General features: G+C 48.3%; 1 protein-coding gene across 4 annotated transcripts in view; it reads right to left on the bottom strand.

The window, feature by feature from the left end:
- LOC122946008 (H(+)/Cl(-) exchange transporter 5) overlaps positions 1-21,762 on the bottom strand; it is a 174,931-nt gene extending 153,169 nt beyond the window's left edge. For 2 of the 4 annotated variants that reach the window (XM_044305284.1, XM_044305283.1), the window contains exon 1: positions 4,850-5,862. Coding sequence is in view for 1 of the 4 variants with exons in the window: in XM_044305281.1 (XP_044161216.1) it covers positions 21,392-21,401 (10 nt within the window). In the remaining 3 variants the exon portion in view is untranslated. The other 2 variants (XM_044305282.1, XM_044305281.1) reach the window with 2 other exon arrangements.
- Positions 21,763-21,993: the final 231 nt, after the last annotated feature.

Genomic DNA, 21,993 nt, shown 5'->3' with positions numbered 1-21,993 from the left:
TTTTTTCTGAAATATAATGCAGACGGATCCGTTCTGAACGGATCCCATCGTCTGCATTATAGGAGCGGATCCGTCTGTGCAGACACCAGACGGATCCGCTCCGATTGCAAGTGTGAAAGTTGCCCTAGTCTTCAAACACTGAAGCAGAAATAAAAGGCTCAACACAATCAAATAAAGGGTACTTTCACACTAGCGTTAGTGTGATCCGTCTACAAATGCATTGCAAGAACGGATCCGTCTCTCCGGTTGTCATGCGGATGGACGGATCCGTCTTGCAGTCTTTCAGTTTTCCCGGTCTGCGCATGCACAGACCGTAAGGACTGATCCGTCCTTCAGTTGTTTTGCACTAATGAAAGTCGGCATTCCGGTGACTGATCAGGCATTTTGGACGGACATAATACCGCAGCATGCTGCGGTATTATGTCCGGCCAAAAGGCCTGACAGTGACTGAACGGAAGGCATACTGATGCAAACTGAACGGATCAGTTCTTTTCCGGCATAGAGCCCTTTTGATGGAACTCTATGCCGGTAAAGAATAACGTTAGTGTGAAAGTACCCTAAAGGGATTGCCCGATTTCCGATATTTTTATTTATTTGTTTTATGCACTTATATAGAGCTGCTATGTTCCGCAGCGCTTTACAGACATTAGCATCCAGCTGTCCCCAATGGGGCTCACAATCTCAGTTCCCCATCACTATGTCTTTGGGTTGTGGGAGGAAACCCACGCAAACACGGGGAGAACATACAAACGCCATGCAGGGGTTGTCCTTGGTAAGATTAGAACCTAGGACCCCAGCACTGCAAGGCACCAGTGCTAACCTCTGTATGGAGCTGCGCTAGGAAAGCTGCCAGGAGCCGGCAGCGAATCTCTGAAACAGCTGATCAGCAAGGGTGTGCAACTTGGACCCCTCCTAATGAAATAATGATGAACTAACCCTAGGTCATCATTATCTTTAGGCTGCATTCACATCTCCGGTTTGGAGATCCGGCAGCCTGAACTGATGCCAATGGCATTGCATGCACCGTCTTTTGTTCAGCTGAAAGCTGGTATTTATTTCGGAAACCAGCCAGTTCAGCAGCGAGATCTGGCAGGCTGCTCTGTGCTGGAATAGCCACAAGGTCTTACCCTGGGTTCACACCTGAGCGTTCCTCAAACGCGCGTTTTACGCGCGTTTGTGTCGCGCGTTTTTATGCGCGTTTTTTGTAATAGTAAACGCGCGTTTGACGCGCGTTTGTGTCATTGACTGCAGTGTCCTATGGCCACAAACGCGCGTCAAAACGCCCCAAAGAAGCTCAAGTACTTGTTTGAGCGTCGGGCGTTTTACAGCGCGTTCGTACGCGCTGTAAAACGCCCAGGTGTGAACCCTTCCCATAGGGAAGCATTGGTTTTCATGTCTAAGGCTGGGTTCACACCTGAGCGTTTTACAGCGCGTTCAAACGCGCTGTAAAACGCTTAAGACATGAAAACCAATGCTTCCCTATGGGAAGGGTTCACACCTGGGCGTTTTACAGCGCGTACGAACGCGCTGTAAAACGCCCGACGCTCAAACAAGTACTTGAGCTTCTTTGGGGCGTTTTGACGCGCGTTTGTGGCCATAGGACACTGCAGTCAATGACACAAACGCGCGTCAAACGCGCGTTTACTATTACAAAAAACGCGCATAAAAACGCGCGTAAAACGCGCGTTTGAGGAACGCTTAGGTGTGAACCCAGGGTTAAGCGTTTTACAGCGCGTTTGAACGCGCTGTAAAACGCTCAGGTGTGAACCCAGGGTTAGGCTGGGTTCACACCTGAGCGTTTTACAGCGCGTTCCTACGCGCTGTAAGGCTGGGTTCACACTTGAGCGTTGCGCAAACGCGCGTTTTACGCGCGTTTTTGACGCGCATTTTTATGCGCGTTTTTGTAATAGTAAACGCGCGTTTGACGCGCGTTTGTGTGATTCACTACAGTGTCCTATGGCCACAAACGCCCCAAAAGTCGCTCATGTACTTTTTGGAGCGTCGGGCGTTTTACAGCGCGATCGTACGCGCTGTAAAACGCCCAAGTGTGAACCATTCCCATAGGGAATCATTGGTTTCTCCTTGTTGAGCGTTTTACAGCGCGTAGGAACCAATGATTCCCTATGGGAATGGTTCACACTTGGGCGTTTTACAGCGCGTACGATCGCGCTGTAAAACGCCCGACGCTCCAAAAAGTACATGAGCGACTTTTGGGGCGTTTGTGGCCATAGGACACTGTAGTGAATCACACAAACGCGCGTCAAACGCGCGTTTACTATTACAAAAACGCGCATAAAAATGCGCGTCAAAAACGCGCGTAAAACGCGCGTTTGCGCAACGCTCAAGTGTGAACCCAGCCTTACAGCGCGTAGGAACGCGCTGTAAAACGCTCAGGTGTGAACCCAGCCTAAAACGCACAACAGGCAAGAACCAATGATTCCCTATGGGAATGGTTCTCACCTGGGCGTTTTACAGCGCGTACGATCGCGCTGTAAAACGCCCGACGCTCAAACAAGTGCTTGAGCTTTTTTTGGGGCGTTTGTCGTGCGTTCCCGCACATAGATATTCGGGAACGCGCGACAATGTGTGCACGCCTGTCTCTGTATGCGCGATTGTAAACGCCCGTACAATCGCGCATACAGAGCGCTCGTTTCAGAACGCTCAGGTCTGAACCCAGCCTTACCTGGGAAAACATCTCAGCCCCAAGCGCTAGACATTTTCCTGTAAATTCTGCTACAAATTTCAATAAGATGCATCTTCTTAAAGGCTATTAAAATTTTGTATTATTGAATTGTACTTATTTTAAGCTTTATTAAAAAAATAAAATAAAAAATAAACATAATAAAAAATATTATTATTATATGGAATCCTTTTGCTGTACCAGCAGCCTGTGGATTTTCTGCAATTTCCATCATCTGGGGAGCAGACTTCTTCTGTCTGCATTCTGACATTATAAACACTCATTAAGGCCTCTTTCACGCAACCGTTTTTTTTTCCCCTGTGTACGGGCCGTTTTTAGCGTTTTGTATATATTCCATGTTCGGAACCATTCATTTCAATGGTTCCACAAAATTAATGTACTCTGTATGCATTCCACTTACGTATTTCCATTTTTCCGCTCTGTTGAAAGATAGAACATGTCCTATTATTGCCTGCAAATCACATTCTGTGTCTCCATTCAAGTCAATGGGTCCGCAAAAAAAAAAAAAAAAAAAAAAAAAACTGAACACATACGGAAATGCATCCGTATGTCTTCCGTATTCGTTCCGTTTTTTGCGGAACCATCTATTAAAAATGTTATGCCCAGCCACATTTTTTCTATGTAATTACTGTATACGGCATACAGAAAAACGGAAACACAACAGAACAACGGATTTGTGAAAAACAGACCGTAAAACACTGAAAAAGCCATATGGTCATGTGAAAGAGGCCTAAAGCTCCATCCTTAGCTTACTCATACACATTCTGGCTTAAATAAGGGTTTATGACCTCTTAGTAGTTTAGAGATAAGGGTTTTTAGATGATCTGCACAAAGTGAACAGTACCAGTCACAAAAAGTTAACCCTTTGTGACAGAATGGCTCAATGTTTTTTAATAAAGGCCAATTTAAAATTTTAGCTAAAAAAAAGTAAAATGCAATCAAACAAAAATTGCGTCCAAAGATGTACGGTACATAGCCTTTAATAAGTTTAGCTCTCCTGCTGTATTCAATGAAGAGACTTTGGGAATCTGCTGCTTGAATACGTTCTGTGCTTACTGGACAAGCGTCAAGTGTGTGGCATAAAAGGGCACAGATGTGAAAATCGTGTAGTAGGAATGTGCAATATCTCCTAGGGAAAATACCGTCAGCTATACACATAATAGACCTGCCATACATATTCCTACATTTATCTTTGTAATAGCACATAAGATCATTGACGGTATGGGCAGCCATTCTTTCTAATAATTTGGTCAGACATGTTAAAAATACAGCACCCACTATATTTGGTCACAGATTATCTATTATTATACGTTCAGTACCAACAAGATCTGCAATTATACCCCAAAATGACCCCTCTATTAGAATCTGCAGATATAGTAATAAAACAGCGGCAAACACCGATTCTACATGCAAAGCTCCACTTGTATCCACTCTCTCCATCTTTCAGCTAGAAATGCCGGATTTACCAGAGGTATCTCCCTTGTTACAGGGAATATAACACCATCCCTCCCAACAAGTTGGCAACGAAACTGAACAACTTGGGTCTCCGCTCACACCTGTGCAACTGGATACTGGATTTTCTTACAAAAAAAACACAAATCGTACGCATGGGCAAGCACTTTTCTTCATCCTTATATCCAATCCTATAAGATGCCTCCTAATATGCCGGGCCCCTCACATTGAATAAAATAAACTGGGTACCCACCCCCTGCGCCGCTCCAGGTCCCCGCACTGCTTCTCCGGTGCTAAATCTGGTGTCGGGGGTGAGCAGCCAATGGCAGGCAGGGATGGGGACGAGCCTACCTAGCATCGTCCCTGCCTACCATTGGCTGCACCCCCCTGACGCCGGATGTTTTCATCCGTGTACGGGGAGAAGCAGCGGCGCGGGGACCCAGGTAAGTATATTCAGTGTGGGGAGCCCGGGGGCTTTTTATAGGATTGAAAAAAAACCTTTAACTAAAGAGCTAGCTTATTATGCCACCAGGTATGGAAATTGTGTCTGTCCTATGCACTGTTACAAAAGGAGCATTACAGGGGTATTCCGGTTCCCCAAATTGGGTGTGCTTTGAAAGCATTGTGCAGGATTTACAAATGCCATATACTGTAATAAAAAAGTGTTAGCACTGTTCTCTAATAATATCTACTTACTTCTTAGTTTCTCTGCCCTGTTTATACTCCTGTATCCCTTATTTACGACCTGTCTTCTCTCTCCTGCCGCTGGTCAATCATGCTCAGTTTCAGCTCTCTCTTGTCGTGCACCTGGGACTAGCTCTGGTCAGAGCTTCTCTGCTGAGAGATGGAGCTCACAAGGCATGTAAGGGAGCTGTGCTCTAAATCACATGAAGCTACTTGCTGGATAATCCTGGCCTGTAGCAGTAAGTTGAGGTTTTATTGCAGCTTTTTCTGTTTCTTTTTTCCACTTGCTTGTGTAGATCTTCCTCAGGGTCACTTGCTCTTTACCCATCTGTTTCATCTTTTACTTGCTGTTTTAAACTGCTTTCTGTGTCTTGATGCTGGTAGGTGTCTGCCTTTTAAATGGTTGTCTGTATTTGTCTTTTTCTTTATTACTGGGTGTCTGTCAATCTGTCTCAGCCAGTCTGTCTGCAAATCTTACAGAGTCTGTATGTCTGTCACTACGTATCTCTCACTATTTTCCTATCTATATGTATGGTTCTGTCTTTCTCACAAACATCACATGACAGAGGATGCATTCTCCACTGTGTTTCAAGAACGAGGAGTGCATAACTTAAGAACAGAGTCGCATCACAGGCTGATATGTTTTAGGTTAGTTTAAGTGCACCACCTACACACCAACGCTGAAGGAGTTGAAAAAAAGTTATATAACCAGAAAACCACTTTAAGGGTCACAATGTTCCGAATACCACTCTGGCAGTCCCTCTGCTTCCCTCATTCATGGACTGCAGGCATCAGTTACAGAGAGCGTTGAGGGTAACAATACAATGTCCCTGCGCTTCCTAAATCAAAAGTTGCCGTTACTAGCTTCAGAGAGGTGTTGAGGGTCACAATATGCTGATTAGTGTGATAGCTCCTGTGCTTCCTAAATCATAGATTGCAGGTATCAGCTTCAGAGAGGTGTTGAGGGTCACAATATGCTGATTAGTGCGATAGGTCAGTGCTTCATACAAGGCCCTTTACACGAGCTGACAATGGAACAGATAATCACTAATCAGCGTTACTAGTAATGCTCATTATCGATTATCTGGCAGTGTAAATACACCGCCGATTACCCCATGAACGAGAAAAATGTTTCCCAGTGGCAGATGGTGCTGTGTAAACACGATCTGCCCCTGGGAAACAACGAGACAGTAAGGGGGAAGAGCGATGGCATTAGCGATCACTCCTCCGCTAACCATCGGCAGATCCTCGGGAAGGAACACTTCCTCATAGGTTGCAGGCATTGGCTACTTGGAGAGGTGTTGAGGGTCACAATAACAAAGATGGCTGCTATGATAGCCCCTCTGATTCCCCCATTCATACTGCAGAATGCATGCACCAGCAATCGCGATCAGCGAGGGTCACAATGTGTTGATTGTTACCATTATGAAAGCCCATAAGAGGGGTGCACATTCAGTGCACAGTGCCAGCCACAGAAACCACGAATCCAGCACCACTGCTCTCCTCCATAATCCAAATCCCTCATACTAGTAAACGGACAAGAATATCAACTGCAGATTCAAAGAGTTAAAGAAGGTGTACTGAAAAGAATGAAGGATGGGGTGCAATAAAGTTCCAAGAAAAAGATACAGAGGGGCATTTATCAAAACTAGAGCAGAGGAAAGCTGGCTTAGTTGCCCATAGCAACCAGTCGGATTGAACCTTTCATTTTCCCAGAGGTGCTCTGATAGGTAACTAAGGCCCCTTGCAAACAAGCGTTTGTCACCCTGCGAGTCCGCAGCGCAGCTCCCGGCCTGACCTCCAAGCACTGATGGGGTCACATAGCATTATATTGATTTATGATGATATGTAACCCTTACAGTTCTGGAATGTATTGGATAACACTGAATGTATTGGAGCACAGTCTGGAGCCCGACTACTGCATGGTGGTAGAAATTACAGCCCAGGAGGCTCCATAGTAAAGGGTTGTCAGAGGAGGACACGCTTGCCCCAGCACTAAAAGGCCAGGCTGGCCAGATCCAGAGATTTTGGCTCACTCCAAGATGATGTAATAACCCTAATGAGAATTGATCCAGGACTATATAAACCACCACACAACAGATGAGACTTGACCACTGAGGAAGGAGTCTTTGTTAACTCCGAAACGCGTCTGATGTATACAAGTCTCAAAGGAAGAAAAAAAAAACACAGCACATAACCTGCGGATCATCAACAAATTTCTGGAGTGCTCCCGAATGTCCTATAGGAAAGAACAAAAGTCCTGCCGTGTCTAGAACGAATAGACACGAGGTAATGCCGCTTATTAAAGAAGGTCTAACTACCAATAGACCCCGGCACCCAGCGGACTGTTCCTAACCTTGAAAGCCTGTTCACTCACTCCAAGAGCAGATCGGAGTTAAGAATATTCGTGCCGCAACACGTGGGATGCCACGCTAGGCACGAACACTTTGGAAACCTTGTCGCTCTAAAGAGTGAGTAACCTAACTTGATTAGACTACGGTGTAGTAGCAGATGAATATGCTATAGCCGCGAACGTATGTTCAACGAATTGTTAGTTGCAATAAAACCGTGGATACAAAGGGGAACTACGCAACTTTCAAAGTGCCATAATACCGGAGATTTAACCAAAACTCACTGGCCACGCTCCAACAGTCAGATACTAGACTGTTGGGAAGTATTACTGTGCACTTAATCTACTTCCCTGTTTGGTTACTTTTTAGTTTGGACAAACCAATTTTAGTTGTTATGAATGTATGTATTTTATTGTTATGTAATAGAGGTACCGCCTATTTAATTGATTTTTAGCGCTACATACAATAAATTTAGTATCAACCTTGGCTTGTGCTCTGTGTGGGTCCAGATGTAGGTGTGCCCCTCGTACCATTTCTATTTTATTCTCTTTTAGAGATTGGGGTTATCTTTTTTTAGGGGGAGCACCCCATCCCTTGTCAATTGGAGGGTGAGCCATCCCAATCCTCTAGAGCAGGGATCAGCAAGCTTCGGCACTCCAGCTGTTGTGAAACTACAATTCCCAGCATGCTCCATTCATTTCTATGTGAGTTCTTAGAAGAGCAGAGTAAGTATGCATGCTGGGAGTTGTAGTTTCACAACAGCTGGAGTGCCGGAGGTTGCCTACCCCTGCTCTAGAGTACTATTGGATAACACTGGCAGCATTCTGTCACTGTTATCCAATACATTCCAGAACTGTAAGGGTTACCTATGATCATAAATCAATATAATTCTATGTGACCCGGTCAGGCCGGGAGCTGCGCTGCGGACTCGCTGCGGGAGGATCGCTCATCTGCAAGGGGCCTAAACCAGTTATCCTTTACACCAGTTTTAATAAATCCCTCCATATTTATAAATGTAGAAAGTCATTTACATCTAGCAGGGATTATTTCACAAAGTCACATACTGATTACTCAGGCTTCTCCACCCCCAAACCCTGCCCAGACCACCTGGTAGAGAAAGCAACGTCTACCCACAAAATTCTAATAAAAGGTCAACCATATGAACTGGCCAGTTCTCACATAGAGCTTGACCCTGGGTTCACACCTGAGCATTCTGAAAGGAGCGCTCTATGCGCGATTGTACCGGCGTTTACAATCGCGCATACAGAGACAAGTGAATGCCCATTGTCGCGCGTTCCCGAAAGTCTATGTACGGGAACGCGCGACAAAACGCCCCAACGAAGCTCACAAACTTTTTTGAGCATTGGGCGTTTTAGAGCGCGATCGTACGCGCTGTAAAACGCCCAGATGAGAACCATTCCCATAGGGAAGCATTGGTTTCTCCTTGTTGAGCGTTTTACAGCGCGTAGGAACGCGCTGTAATACGCTCAGGTGTGAACCCAGGGTCACTGTCTTGACCCACAGAGTTTTGAAACGTGCTACCAGGGCATATGAACAGAGCCTTTACGCTGGGTTCAGACCTGAGCGTTCGGAAACGAGCGCTCTGTATGCGCGATTGTACGGGCGTTTACAATCGCGCATACAGAGATTGCCGTTCACACATTGTCGCGCGTTCCCGAATTTCTATGTGCGGGAACGCGCGACAAACGCCCAAAAAAAAGCTCAAGCACTTGTTTGAGCGTCGGGCGTTTTACAGCGCGATCGTACGCGCTGTAAAACGCCCAGGTGAGAACCATTCCCATTGGGAATCATTGGTTCTTGCCTGTTGTGCGTTTTACAGCGCGTAGGAACGCGCTGTAAAACGCTCAGGTGTGAACCCAGCCTTAAGCCTGGGGGTATATGAAGACTTAGGGCTGTTTCACATGAGAGAGTCCATTGCGGGAATCGCGCTCCGTGTGTGAGTGTGATCCTCCGCTCTGGACTTGAAGGAGCGCATGGCGTTATCATGATTTAAAATGCTATGTGTCTCTGCATTGCCTTTTTTCCACAGAATCATAGTGACATAAAGCTGTCAGTATGATTCTGTAGAAATAAGGTCAAGCAGAGACACATAGCATTATAAATCGTGATAACGCCCTGCGCTCCTGCAAGTCCAGAGCAGAGGATCACACTCGCACGCGGAGCGCGATTCCCGCAATGGATTCGCTCGTGTGAAACAGCCCTTACGCTACTTTCACACCTGCACTAGCAGGGTCCGGTAGGCTGTTCCAGCGGGAGAACAGCCTGCCGGATCCGTGCTAATGCTAGCCCACCGTGCCGCCAGAAGTCCACTCCAGCCCCATTTACTATAATGGGGGCAGGCCGGAGGTCCAGCCACAGCACGGCAAACATGTCGAGAGGCGGTCAGACAAAAAACGCAGAGTGCTGGTGGAGAACAGCCTGCCGGACCCTGATACCACAAGTGTGAAAGTAGCCTTAGTGCAAGACCACATGGTCATACAGCAGGTCCAATGATAAGGCTACTTTCACATTAGTGTTTTCCGTCATGGGATCTGAAAACCGGGGTAAAACACTTCAGTTTTGTCCCTATTCATTACACCAGATACAGATTGAGCATGAAACACAATGGTGCCGAATCTATTTTCTCACACATAGACTGACTTAGGCCACTTTCACACTAGCATTTTAGTTTTCCGGTATTAAGATCAGTCATAGGGGCTCAATACCGGGGAAAAAAAACGCTTCAGGGGACAAAACTGAACTGAACAGAATGCTCCAAAATGCATTCCATTTGGTTTGGTTGTGTTCCCAGACCGGAGAGCAAATCGCAACATGTAGTTTGCTTTCTGTCCTGGAATGCGGAGCAAGATGGATCCGGCATGATCCCCAATGCAAGTCATGGGGGACGGACCCGTGTTCTCTGAAAATAGAAAAGTGATCCGTCCTCCATTGACTTTCAATGAAGATCAAGACTGATCCGTCTCGGCAATGTGAAGGGTAATACAACCGGCTGCAGATGGTTGTATTATCAGTAACGGAAGCGTTTTCTGCTGAACCCTGCCGTATTCAGTAAAAACGCTAGTGTGAAAATAACCTTAACCACTTGGCGCCACGCTAACGCCGAAAGGCGTCATCTCCGCGGCGCTCCCAGGCTACGCTAACGCCGATTGGCGTCATCTCGCGTGAGCCGAGATTTCCTGTGAACGCGCGCACACAGGCGCGCGCGCTCACAGGAACGGAAGGTAAGAGAGTGGATCTCCAGCCTGCCAGCGGCGATCGCTCGCTGGCAGGCTGGAGATCCGAATTTTTTAACCCCTAACAGGTATATTAGACGCTGTTTTCATAACAGCGTCTAATATACCTCCTACCTGGTCCTCTGGTGGTCCCTTTTGTTAGGATCGACCACCAGAGGACTCAGGTAGGTCAGTACAGTCGCACCAAACACCACACTACACTACACTACACCCCCCCGTCACTTATTAACCCCTTATAAACCCCTGATCACCCATGATCACCCCATATAAACTCCCTGATCACCCCCCTGTCATTGATCACCGCCCTGTCATTGATCACCCCCCTGTCAGGCTCCGTTCAGACGTCCGTATGATTTTTACGGATCCACGGATACATGGATCGGATCCGCAAAAAGCATACGGACGTCTGAATGGAGCCTTACAGGGGGGTGATCAATGACAGGCGGGTGATCACCCATATACACTCCCTGATCACCCCCCTGTCATTGATAACCCCCCTGTAAGGCTCCATTCAGACGTCCGCATGCGTTTTGTGGATCCGATCCATGTATCCATGGATCCGTAAAAAATCATACGGACGTCTGAATGGAGCCTTACAGGGGGGTGATCAATGACAGGCGGGTGATCACCCATATACACTCCCTGATCACCCCCTGTCATTGATCACCCCCCTGTCATTGATCACTCCCCTGTAAGGCTCCATTCAGACGTCCGCATGATTTTTACGGATACATGGATCGGATCCGCAAAACACATGCGGACGTCTGAATGGAGCCTTACAGGGGGTGATCAATGACAGGCGGGTGATCACCCATATACACTCCCTGATCACCCCCCTGTCATTGATAACCCCCCTGTAAGCCTCCATTCAGACGTCAGCATGCGTTTTGTGGATCCGATCCATGTATCCATGGATCCGTAAAAAATCATGCGGATGTCTGAATGGAGCCTTACAGGGGGGGGTGATCAGTGACAGGGGGGTGATCACCCTGATTACCCTGATCACCCCTGTCATTGATAACCCCCCTGTAAGGCTCCATTCAGACGTCCGCATGCGTTTTGTGGATCCGATCCATGTATCCATGGATCCGTAAAAAATCATGCGGATGTCTGAATGGAGCCTTACAGGGGGGGTGATCAGTGACAGGGGGGTGATCACCCTGATTACCCTGATCACCCCCTGTCATTGATAACCCCCCTGTAAGGCTCCATTCAGACGTCTGCATGCGTTTTGTGGATCCGATACATGTATCCATGGATCCGTAAAAAATCATGCGGATGTCTGAATGGAGCCTTACAGGGGGGGTGATCAGTGACAGGGGGGTGATCACCCTGATTACCCTGATCACCCCCTGTCATTGATAACCCCCCTGTAAGGCTCCATTCAGACGTCCGCATGCGTTTTGTGGATCCGATCCATGGATCCGTAAAAAATCATGCGGATGTCTGAATGGAGCCTTACAGGGGGGGTGATCAGTGACAGGGGGGTGATCACCCTGATCACCCCCTGTCATTGATAACCCCCCTGTAAGGCTCCATTCAGACGTCCGCATGCGTTTTGTGGATCCGATACATGTATCCATGGATCCGTAAAAAATCATGCGGATGTCTGAATGGAGCCTTACAGGGGGGGTGATCAGTGACAGGGGGGTGATTACCCTGATCACCCCCTGTCATTGATAACCCCCCTGTAAGGCTCCATTCAGACGTCCGCATGCGTTTTGTGGATCCGATACATGTATCCATGGATCCGTAAAAAATCATGCGGATGTCTGAATGGAGCCTTACAGGGGGGGTGATCAGTGACAGGGGGGTGATTACCCTGATCACCCCCTGTCATTGATAACCCCCCTGTAAGGCTCCATTCAGACGTCCGCATGCGTTCTGTGGATCCGATCCATGTATCCATGGATCCGTAAAAAATCATGCGGATGTCTGAATGGAGCCTTACAGGGGGGGTGATCAATGACAGGGGGGTGATCAGGGAGTCTATATGGGTGATCACCCCCCTGTCATTGATCACCCCCCTGTCATTGATCACCCCCCCCCCCCTGGTAAGGCTCCATTCAGACATTTTTTTTGGCACAAGTTAGCGGAAATTTTTTGTTTGTTTTTGTTTTTTCTTACTAAGTCTCATATTCCACTAACTTGTGTCAAAAAATAAAATCTCACATGAACTCGCCATACCCCCTCACGGAATCCAAATGCGTAAACATTTTTAGACATTTATTTTCCAGACTTCTTCTCACGCTTTAGGGCCCCTAAAAAGCCAGGGCAGTATAAATACCCCAAATGTGACCCCATTTCGGAAAGAAGACACCCCAAGGTATTCCGTGAGGGGCGAATTGAGTCCATGAAAGATTGAAATTTTTGTCCTAAGTTAGCGGAAAGTGAGACTTTGTGAGAAAAAAACAAAAAAAAATCAATATCCGCTAACTTATGCAAAAAAAAAAAAAATTCTAGGAACTTGCCAGGCCCCTCATTGAATACCTTGGGGTGTCTTCTTTCCAAAGTGGGGTCACATGTGGGGTATTTATACTGCCCTGGCTTTTTAGGGGCCCGAAAGTGTGAGAAGAAGTCTGGGATCCAAATGTCTAAAAATGCCCTCCTAAAAGGAATTTGGGCCCCTTTGCGCATCTAGGCTGCAAAAAAGTGTCACACATGTGGTATCGCCGTACTCAGGAGAAGTTGGGGAATGTGTTTTGGGGTGTCATTTTACATATACCCATGCTGGGTGAGAAATATCTTGGTCAAATGCCAACTTTGTATAAAAAAATGGGAAAAGTTGTCTTTTGCCAAGATATTTCTCTCATCCAGCATGGGTATATGTAAAATGACACCCCAAAACACATTCCCCAACTTCTCCTGAGTACGGCGATACCAGATGTGTGACACTTTTTTGCAGCCAAGGTGGGCAAAGGGGCACATATTCCAAAGTGCACCTTTCGGATTTCCCCGGCCATTTTTTACACATTTTGATTGCAAGGTACTTCTTACACATTTGGGCCCCTAAATTGCCAGGGCAGTATAACTACGCCACAAGTGACCCCATTTTGGAAAGAAGACACCCCAAGGTATTCCGTGAGGGGCACGGCGAGTTCCTAGAATGTTTTATTTTTTGTCACAAGTTAGCGGAAAATGATGATTTTTCTTTTTTTTTCTTTTTTCCTTACAAAGTCTCATATTCCACTAACTTGCGACAAAAAATAAAAAATTCTAGGAACTCGCCATGCCCCTCACAGAATACCTTGGGGTGTCTTCTTTCCAAAATGGGGTCACTTGTGGCGTAGTTATACTGCCCTGGCAATTTAGGGGCCCAAATGTGTGAGAAGTACTTTGCAATCAAAATCTGTAAAAAATGCCCTGCAAAATCTGAAAGGTGCACTTTGGAATATGTGCCCCTTTGCCCACCTTGGCAGCAAAAAAGTGTGACACATGTGGTATCGCCGTACTCAGGAGAAGTTGGGGAATGTGTTTTGGGGTGTCATTTTACATATACCCATGCTGGGTGAGAAAAATATCTTGGTCAAATGCCAAATTTGTATAAAAAAATGGGAAAAGTTGTCTTTTGCCAAGATATTTCTCTCACCCAGCATGGGTATATGTAAAATGACACCCCAAAACACATTCCCCAACTTCTCCTGAGTACGGCGATACCAGATGTGTGACACTTTTTTGATGCCAAGGTGGGCAAAGGGGCACATATTCCAAAGTGCACCTTTCGGATTTCACCGGTCATTTTTTTACACATTTTGATTGCAAGGTACTTCTCACACATTTGGGCCCCTAAATTGCCAGGGCAGTATAACTACGCCACAAGTGACCCCATTTTGGAAAGAAGACACCCCAAGGTATTCCGTGAGGGGCATGGCGAGTTCCTAGAATTTTTTATTTTTTGTCGCAAGTTAGTGGAATATGAGACTTTGTAAGGAAAAAAGAGAAAAAAAAAAAAATCATCATTTTCCGCTAACTTGTGACAAAAAATAAAAAATTCTAGGAACTCGCCATGCCCCTCACGGAATACCTTGGGGTGTCTTCTTTCCAAAATGGGGTCACTTGTGGCGTAGTTATACTGCCCTGGCAATTTAGGGGCCCAAATGTGTGAGAAGTACCTTGCAATCAAAATGTGTAAAAAATGGCCTGCAAAATCTGAAAGGTGCACTTTGGAATATGTGCCCCTTTGCCCACCTTGGCAGCAAAAAAGTGTGACACATCTGGTATCGCCGTACTCAGGAGAAGTTGGGGAATGTGTTTTGGGGTGTCATTTTACATATACCCATGCTGGGTGAGAGAAATATCTTGGCAAAAGACAACTTTTCCCATTTTTTTATACAAAGTTGGCATTTGACCAAGATATTTTTCTCACCCAGCATGGGTATATGTAAAATGACACCCCAAAACACATTCCCCAACTTCTCCTGAGTACGGCGATACCAGATGTGTCACACTTTTTTGCTGCCAAGGTGGGCAAAGGGGCACATATTCCAAAGTGCACCTTTCGGATTTCACCGGTCATTTTTTACACATTTTGATTGCAAAGTTCTTCTCACACATTTGGGCCCCTAAATTGCCAGGGCAGTATAACTACCCCACAAGTGACCCCATTTTGGAAAGAAGACACCCCAAGGTATTCCGTGAGGGGCATGGCAAGTTTTTAGAATTTTTTATTTTTTGTCGCAAGTTAGTGGAATATGAGACTTTGTAAGAAAAAATAAAAAAAATAAAATCATCATCATTTTCCGCTAACTTGTGACAAAAAATAAAAAGTTCTATGAACTCACTATGCCCATCAGCGAATACCTTAGGGTGTCTACTTTCCGAAATGGGGTCATTTGTGGGGGTTTTCTACTGTTTGGGCATTGTAGAACCTCAGGAATCATGACAGGTGCTCAGAAAGTCAGAGCTGCTTCAAAAAGCGGAAATTCACATTTTTGTACCATAGTTTGTAAATGCTATAACTTTTACCCAAACCATTTTTTTTTTGCCCAAACATTTTTTTTTTATCAAAGACATGTAGAACAATAAATTTGGCGAAAAATGTATATATGGATGTCGTTTTTTTTGCAAAATTTTACAGCTGAAAGTGAAAAATGTCATTTTTTTGCAAAAAAATAGTTAAATTTAGATTAATAACAAAAAAAGTAAAAATGTCAGCGGCAATAAAATACCACCAAATGAAAGCTCTATTAGTGAGAAGAAAAGGAGGTAAAATTCATTTGGGTGGTAAGTTGCATGACCGAGCAATAAACCGCTAAAGTTGTGGAGTGCCGATTTGTAAAAAAGGGCCTGGTCACTAGGGGGGTATAAACCTGTGGTCCTTAAGTGGTTAAGGTACTTTCATACTTGCGGCAGAGGATTCCAGCAGGATGCCAGATCCGGCAATCTGGACGCAAACGGATGCATTTGTGAGATTGATCCGGATGCGGATCCGTCTCACAAATGCATTGCAATACCGGATCGATCTTTCCGGTTGTCATCCGGAAAAACAGATTCGGTATTTAATGGCATGCGCAGACGGAAAGAACAGATCCATTTTGCCGAAACACTTGGGGCCAGTGTTCTGCCAGAAAACCTTAACTCGTCAGATTCCCTTACCCCGCGTGACTTCCAGGGGTTGTGCGCCTCCACGGAGCACCGCAGCACAGCGCCTCCGCACAAGCGGAGTACCAGGGTATTGGCAAGTTAAAATTACAGTGAGCAGTGATTCATGGATGCGCGCACGGACACCGCATGTGCATCCAACCGCGAGGGCGCTCTCAGGGGTAAGGAGATCTGACGGTCTTTTGTCTTGTTAAATCTCTTTACCCTCACACTGCGCACACACAGATTGAAACCAGCCAGTAATGAATGTGAAGCGCACGGTGTAGTGAAGGTAAGGAGATTTTACAATCCACACGTGCGCAGTGTGAGGGTAAGGAGATTTAACAAGACAAAAGACCGTCAGATCTCCTCACCCCTGAGAGTGCACACGCGGTGTCCATAAGCGCGTCCATGAGTCAACGCTTACTGCGATTTTACCTTACCCATGTCCTGATACTTGCGCAAAGGCGCACACCCCCAGTAGTCACATGGGGTAAGGGAATCTGACAATTTAAGGTTTTCTGACAGAACACTGGATCTGGCACTAATGCATTTCAATGGAAATTAACGCCGGCAAGTGTTCAGGATTTTTGGCCAGAGAGAAAACTGCAGCATGCCGCGGCATTTTCTCCGGCCAAAAAACGTAAGAGGGACTGAACGGATGTATCCTGAACGGAGTGCTCTACATTCAGAATGCATGGGGATAAAACTGATCAGTTCTTTTCCGGTATTGAGCCCCTAGGACAGTACTCAATACCGGAAAAGAAAACCGCAAGTGTGAAAGTACCCTTAGGCTGAGTTCACATCACTGTTCAGCCTTTCCGTTCTTCTGCTCCGTTTAGGGGCACGAGAACGGAAAGGACGGAGAAGGCACATAACTGACGCCAAACGGAGCCTTTAGGACCCCATAGACCAGGGGTGTCAAACTCAAATTCATCGGGGGCCGCATCAGCAGTTTGGTCATCCTCAAAGGGCCGGTTGTATCGGACTTATGGGGGATCTGTGGGTGACACTTATGGGGGATCTGTGGGTGACACTTATGGGGGGATCTGCCCACCCCTAGGACCGCCCCCTAAAACCGCCCCTTTAGAGAACAGGGATGCAAGTAAAATTTGGGGGGGGGCTATAAAAGTCCAGCCCAGCAAAGAAACCCCCCAGATGGGGATGGCACTGTTAATGGGGGTCTGGGGATGGCATCCACAGACCCCCCCACCCCATAACAGTGCCATCCACAGACCCCCCCCCACCCCATAACAGTGCCATCCACAGACCCCCCCCCCCCACCCCATAACAGTGCCATCCACAGACCCCCCCCCCACCCCATAACAGTGCCATCCACAGACCCCCCCCCCACCCCATAACAGTGCCATCCACAGACCCCCCCCCCCACCCCATAACAGTGCCATCCACAGACCCCCCCCCCACCCCATAACAGTGCCATCCACAGACCCCCCCCCCACCCCATAACAGTGCCATCCACAGACCCCCCCCCCACCCCATAACAGTGCCATCCACAGACCCCCCCCCCACCCCATAACAGTGCCATCCACAGACCCCCCCCACCCCATAACAGTGCCATCCACAGACCCCCCCCCCCACCCCATAACAGTGCCATCCACAGACCCCCCCCCCCCATAACAGTGCCATCCACAGACCCCCCTGCCACCCCATAACAGTGCCATCCACAGACCCCCCTGCCACCCCATAACAGTGCCATCCACAGACCCCCCTGCCACCCCATAACAGTGCCATCCACAGACCCCCCTGCCACCCCATAACAGTGCCATCCACAGACCCCCCTGCCACCCCATAACAGTGCCATCCACAGACCCCCCTGCCACCCCATAACAGTGCCATCCACAGACCCCCCCGCCACCCCATAACAGTGCCATCCACAGACCCACCCCCCCCCACCCCATAACAGTGCCATCCACAGACCCACCCCCCCCCCACCCCATAACAGTGCCATCCACAGACCCCCCCCCCCCATTGCCGCTCCAGTACAGACTAGTTATAAAATGTGTAAGATTAATAAGGATTCTATTCATGAGGCCCCCTCTGCAGTAGAACATTCAATATAGCCACATCCTACTCACAGGGCTGTTATCTTAATGCTGGCCGGCCGGGCAGACGAGCGGCAGCGTCACGACTGACGTCACATGCCTGCGCCGCCTCCTTCATTCAGAAAGTAGGCCGGGCACACAACGTCAGTCGTGACGCTGCCGCTCGTCTGCCCGGCCGGCCAGCATTAAGATAACAGCCCTGTGAGTAGGATGTGGCTACTACATGGCTACTAGAATGTTCTACTACAGAGGGGGCCTCATGAATAGAATCCTTATAAGGCCTCCTGCACACGAACGTTGTGTGCATCCGTGGCCGTTGTGCCGTTTTCCGTTTTTTTTCACGGACCCATTGACTTTCAATGGGTCCGTTGAAAAATCGGAAAATGCACCGTTTGGCAGCCGCATCCGTGAGCCGTGTTTCCTGGCCGTGAAAAAAATATGACCTGTCCTATTTTTTTCACGGCCAACGGTTCACGGGCCCATTCAAGTCAATGGGTCCGTGAAAGAACACGGATGCACACAAGATTGGCATCCGTGTCCGTGATCCGTGGCCGTAGGTTAGTTTCATACAGACGGATCCGAAGATCCGTCTGCATAAAAGCTTTTTCAGAGCTGAGTTTTCACTTCGTGAAAACTCAGATCCGACAGTATATTCTAACACAGAAGCGTTCCCATGGTGATGGGACGCTTCTAGTTAGAATACACTACAAACTGTGTACAAGACTGCCCCCTGCTGCCTGGCAGCACCCGATCTCTTACAGGGGGATATGATAGTGCGGCACCTGAAGGGGTTAATTGTACTATCATATCCCCCTGTAAGAGATCAGGGCTGCCAGGCAGCAGGGGGCAGACCCCCCCCCCTCCCCAGTTTGAATATCATTGTGCGGCCCCCCCCTCCCCTGTTGTTAACTCGTTGGTGGCCAGTGTGCGCACCCCCCTCCCTCCCTCCCTCTATTGTTTTAATACATTGGGGCCAGTGTGCGCGCGCCCCCAACCCCCCCCCTCCCTCCCTCTATTGTTTTAATACATTGGGGCCAGTGTGCGCACCCCCCAACCCCCCCCCCCCCCCCCCTCCCTCTATTGTAATAATAGCATTGGGGCCAGTGTGCGCACAACCCCCCCCCCCCCCCCACAGCCCCCCCCCCCCCCCCCCCCGATCATCGGTGGCAGCGGAGTAGAAGATTTTCATACTTACCTGGCTGCTGGCTGCTGCGATGTCTGCGTCCGGCCGGGAGCTCCTCCTACTGGTAAGTGACAGCAATGCGCCGCACAGACCTGTCACTTACCAGTAGGAGGAGCTCCCGGCCGGACACAGAGATCGCAGCAGCCAGCAGCCAGGTAATGAATCTTCTACTCCGCTGCCACCGATGATCGGGGGGGGGGGGGGGGGGGCACACTGGCCCCAATGCTATTATTACAATAGAGGGAGGGAGGGGGGGGGGGGGGGGTTGGGGGGGCGCGCACACTGGCCCCAATGCTATTATTACAATAGAGGGAGGGAGGGGGGGGTGGGGGGGCGCGCACACTGGCCCCAATGCTATTATTACAATAGAGGGAGGGAGGGGGGAGGGGTTGGGGGGGCGCGCACACTGGCCCCAATGCTATTATTACAATAGAGGGAGGGAGGGGGGGGGGGTGGGGGGGCGCGCACACTGGCCCCAATGCTATTATTACAATAGAGGGAGGGAGGGGGGTGCGCACACTGGCCACCAACGAGTTAACAATAGGGGAGGGGGGGCCCACTGGCCACCAATGAGTTAAAAACAGGGGGGGGGGTCTGCCCCCTGCTGCCTGGCAGCACCTGCCAGGCAGCAGGGGGCAGTCATGTACACAGTTTTTTTGTATATTCTAACCTGAAGCGTCTCCATCACCATGGGAACGCCTCTGTGTTAGAATATACTGTCGGAAATGAGTTTCACGATGTAGCTCATATCCGACAGTATATTCTAACATAGAGGCGTTCCCATGGTGATGGGGACGCTACAAGTTAAAATATACCATCGGATTGGAGAAAACTCCAATCCGATGGTATAACAGAACTCCAGACTTTACATTGAAAGTCAATGGGGACGGATCCGTTTGAAATGGCACCATATTGTGTCAACATCAAACGGATCCGTCCCCATTGACTTGCATTGTAATTCAGGACGGATCCGTTTGGCTCCGCACGGCCAGGCGGACGCCAAAATGACTTTTTTTTCATGTCCGTGGATCCTCCAAAAATCAAGGAAGACCCACGGACGGAAAAACGGTCACGGATCACGGACCTACGGACCCCGTTTTTGCGGACCGTGTAAAAAAACGTTCGTGTGCAGGAGGCCTTAATTGTACACATTCTATAACTACTGGAGCTGGGGGCCGGAGCACAGTGAATGCACCGGCCCCCAGCTCCTCCTCCCAGTCCCTCCCCGCTGATACATCGCAGCCTGCCATGCTGGAGCATGGCAGGCTGCGATGTCAAAAGGTGGCGGAACGCGTTTCGGTGCGTTCCGCCAGAAAAAAAGCCCTGCCGCTCATTATGCGATTTATTATCACTTCCTGCAGGGGACGCCCGCAGGAAGTGATAATAAAAGGTGAAGGCTGGCGGCGGCTACGCGGGCCACATTCGGCCCGCGGGCCTTGTGTTTGACACCCGTGCCATAGACTATAACGGGATCTGTTATGTTTCCGCTCAGAAGATGATTTTGAAACGGAGACAAAAGTCCTGCATGCACAACTTTTGTCCCCGCTTCAAAATCATCTTCTGAGCGGAAACATATAACAGACCCCATTATATTCTATGGGGTCCTTAGGCTCTGTTATGTGACAAATCCGTCTTTTCCGTTCTGAAAGGCTGAACACTGATGTGAACGAAGCCTAAGGCTACTTTCACACTTGCGGCAGGACGGATCCGACAGGCTGTTCACCCTGTCGGATCCGTCCTTCCGCTATTTCGCAGTGCACGGCGAGAGCTGCCGGACTAAAAAGTTGGACATGCAGGACTTTTAGTCTGGCGGTCTTTCGCGTGCTGTGCCGGAGTCAATGGGGACGGAGCGGCGGTCCGGCGGCACGGCGAAATAGTGGAAGGATGGATCCGACAGGGTGAACAGACTGTCGGATCCGTCCTGCCGCAAGTGTGATAGTAGCCTTACAATGGTTTTAGTGCCGGATCCGTCTTTTTAGAGATAATACAACCGGATATGTTCATAACATATGCAGACGGTTTTATTATCCTAGAAGAAGTGAGCGAAATCATCATGTGTATGGAGGGGGCCAGGGGACCTCCAGGCAGAGCTTACACCTCCCCAAAACTCCCCTGCTGTTTACCTGAAGACATGCAAGGCGCCAGACTGCCTCAGAAAGGTATCCTAACTGGAGCCAACAGCAGCACCTACAGAGACGACCCACACGGACAAAGGAGAGGCCATACACGTTTTCATCCAGTCACAGCAGCCATTGCCGGAGACACAGCTGGGCATTACAATATATGATATACGTCCTAGGCTTACCTCACACAGGAAGGGTAGCGTCTAACCTCCATGAGCCGTAAGGACCTCGTGACATCACAGGGTCAAGTGACATGCTAAAGTCACGTGGGTAATATCTACATCCCACGTGACGCACTGTAGTAATAAAGATGATTAATATATAATACAAATAATAACTAAGCCTAATAATAGGGTTTACGGTGAGACGCATTGTCACTTTTTAAAATGTTATGTGTCCTTGAGACGTCATAAGGGCCTGATAGCGCATGGAGCTTAGACACTACCACACAGGTAGGCGAGCGACTGTAGCACGTGACATGACTTCACCAACCGGAGGCTCCTCCAAGTCGTTCTGCGACAGCTTACCAGTAGCTGTACTGCTGCCAGAGTGGGAATTGCCTTAGTAATGCTTAGTTATGGTCTTCGCAAAAATGGCTTCCT

The sequence above is a fragment of the Bufo gargarizans genome, chromosome 9 (genome assembly GCF_014858855.1).
Source record: "Bufo gargarizans isolate SCDJY-AF-19 chromosome 9, ASM1485885v1, whole genome shotgun sequence".
NCBI classification, from domain to species: Eukaryota; Metazoa; Chordata; class Amphibia; order Anura; family Bufonidae; genus Bufo; species Bufo gargarizans.
This window is presented reverse-complemented; position numbering and strand designations above follow the sequence as displayed.